The sequence below is a fragment of the Mizuhopecten yessoensis genome, unplaced genomic scaffold (assembly GCF_002113885.1).
Source record: "Mizuhopecten yessoensis strain PY_sf001 unplaced genomic scaffold, ASM211388v2 scaffold6669, whole genome shotgun sequence".
NCBI lineage: Eukaryota > Metazoa > Mollusca > Bivalvia > Pectinida > Pectinidae > Mizuhopecten > Mizuhopecten yessoensis.
Window position 1 is genome coordinate 929 of NW_018406665.1, and position 2,129 is coordinate 3,057.

Genomic DNA, 2,129 nt, shown 5'->3' on the forward strand with positions numbered 1-2,129 from the left:
GGAGTGAATAAAATATCTTGAATCTTGGTAATGATCCATCCGATTGCGACCAGTTTCTTTATCGTATATTTCACCGGTCTATACTTTATCGGGATTTCCTACCATTCAGACGAGCTGGAACAAATGTACAAAGTTCCTTTGGTCTTCCGATCCGTTTGTGATTACTATCCTATCCTCCCACACAGAAATCGCCCTCGGTCGTTTGATTCCATCTGATGACGTCATCAGTTCCCTGACATTTGATCCATCCCCAGACATCTGTATGATGTTGTTTGAACTACTTCCACAAACATATACGTTGCCCTGCCTGTCCAGGTCTATTCCTGTTGTACCTTCCACGACTCCGACCTTCAGTATGTCTGTGTGCGTACCGTCCGACAGTCGTGTCACGACCACCTCGTCTGGCGTAGAGGTACAGATGCTAGCAAAGACGTGTCCATTCTTCTGATTGCTTGCGAGATGCAAACATTTTGATCCAATTGTGAGAAGTTGTTTAGGTTCACCTCCGCTTGCTGGTACACTATAAATTGATTTTGTTGTACCGACAGTGAAATAGTTGTTGTGGTATGCGACACCAAGACAGGCTTCATTAGGCTTTGGAATCTTGATTTTCGATGAAACGGTCAAGGTTGAGTCCCCGACATTGACAATACATATTGTTTTGACACCTATCAGTATCACTGCCACAGTGTTGTCATCAATACGACAAAGATCACAGAATGCATCCGTCAGTTCAAGCTCGAATTTTAAATCACCCTTTTCTGTAAATAGTTTCATCTTTCTATTTCCATGGTCTCCGACAACAATACGACCACCGGGCAGAAAAACAACTCCTACAGCCCTACAGTCGTTTTTGTCTGAAGCAATTTTGATAGTGAAATTTTCCCTCGTCTTCAACTGACGTTCCGACAATGGTACTATGTTACTATACACAGTAGATGGCAGTCTCCTCGGTTGTTGATCAACAACTATCTTCCCCATTGTAAGGCTGGTGTTGATGTCGACAGCGAGAATATCCGAGTCATATTCATGTTTGATACTTGTGGACGTAGACGACTCCAACTCCTGTATGAGTTCCTTACAGGACTCGACCTCCGCCTGTCCTCTCTGGAACAGACAAATTGTCCCCACGGTGTCATCCTTCAAGGCTGCATCCTCGGATGACGTCAGCGTGTTCTGTATAGAGAACATCAGCCGTTCACATTTCTGTTTTGAAATTTCGAGACTTTCTTTTTCTTCCTTAAAGGATTTTACAATGTTTTCTGTAAGATCTTTCTGTAGTACATCAAACCGCTCGTCGATCTTTTTGCGTATGTCGGTCAAACTTTGCAGAGCAGTGTCCTGATCCATTGTCATGGACTGGAGTTGTTCACCAACATCTTTTATCAGTATCTCCATGGCATCTGCACTTTTCCGAAGTTCCTCCAGCAGATCATCGATCTTAGAGCTTTTCCTCAACTTATCCCGGTAATCCTCTGCTGACGTCACCAATTCACACTTTCGATGATCCAAGATGATGCATTTACTGCATCCCAGAATTTGATCATCTTCACAGTAATATTCCATCTTTTCCTCGTGCTTTCCACATCCATTGACTGAGGCCTTCTGATGTAGTACAACTGATATGTTTACTTCAGATATGTCTTGACATTCACATTCTTCATGAAGCAAATCATGAATGTTGATTTTGCAGGTTGAACAGAAGTAAGTGTTGTTAAGCTTACACCAGAATTTCGCTTGGTTATTCAAGTTTCCTTTCTTTTCACATGGTTTGCACGTGATCGATTTATCTGTCTTTTGTATATGCTGGATTATTTCGACTGCCAGATTGTTGGTGGGGAACTGCTCGGCCCAACTCTCTTTACCTTCTGATTGGTTCAATGGCTCAGTGACCTTCCGGCACACAGGACAGGAGAAAGAAGACGCTGACGCCATCTTACCTGACAACTCCTTAGTGATGTAGCTACCCAGGCATTCCAGACAAAACGAATGTAGACAAGGCAGTGATTTCGGTTGTCGCAGCTGCTCCAAACAGATAGGACATTCGAGTAAATGGGAGTCCAGGGACTGACGCATGGCGCCAGCTACCGACGACTGTTCGTAGTCGGATCCACCCTCCGCCATTCTGA

At 43.9% G+C, this 2,129-nt stretch overlaps 1 protein-coding gene across 1 annotated transcript; it reads right to left on the reverse strand.

The window, feature by feature from the left end:
- Positions 1-26: 26 nt before the first annotated feature.
- Positions 27-2,123, reverse strand: LOC110452390 (E3 ubiquitin-protein ligase Midline-1-like). Its single transcript, XM_021500890.1, has one exon. The coding sequence runs from the start codon at positions 2,074-2,076 to the stop codon at positions 106-108; it is 1,971 nt and encodes a 656-aa protein (XP_021356565.1). The 5' UTR covers positions 2,077-2,123; the 3' UTR covers positions 27-105.
- Between the last annotated feature and the right edge of the window lie 6 nt (positions 2,124-2,129).

Excerpts from the sequence above, each read along its gene's own strand:
- LOC110452390 (XM_021500890.1), bottom strand. The coding sequence starts at position 2,076 with ATGCGTCAGTCCCTGGACTCCCATTTACTCGAATGTCCTATCTGTTTG.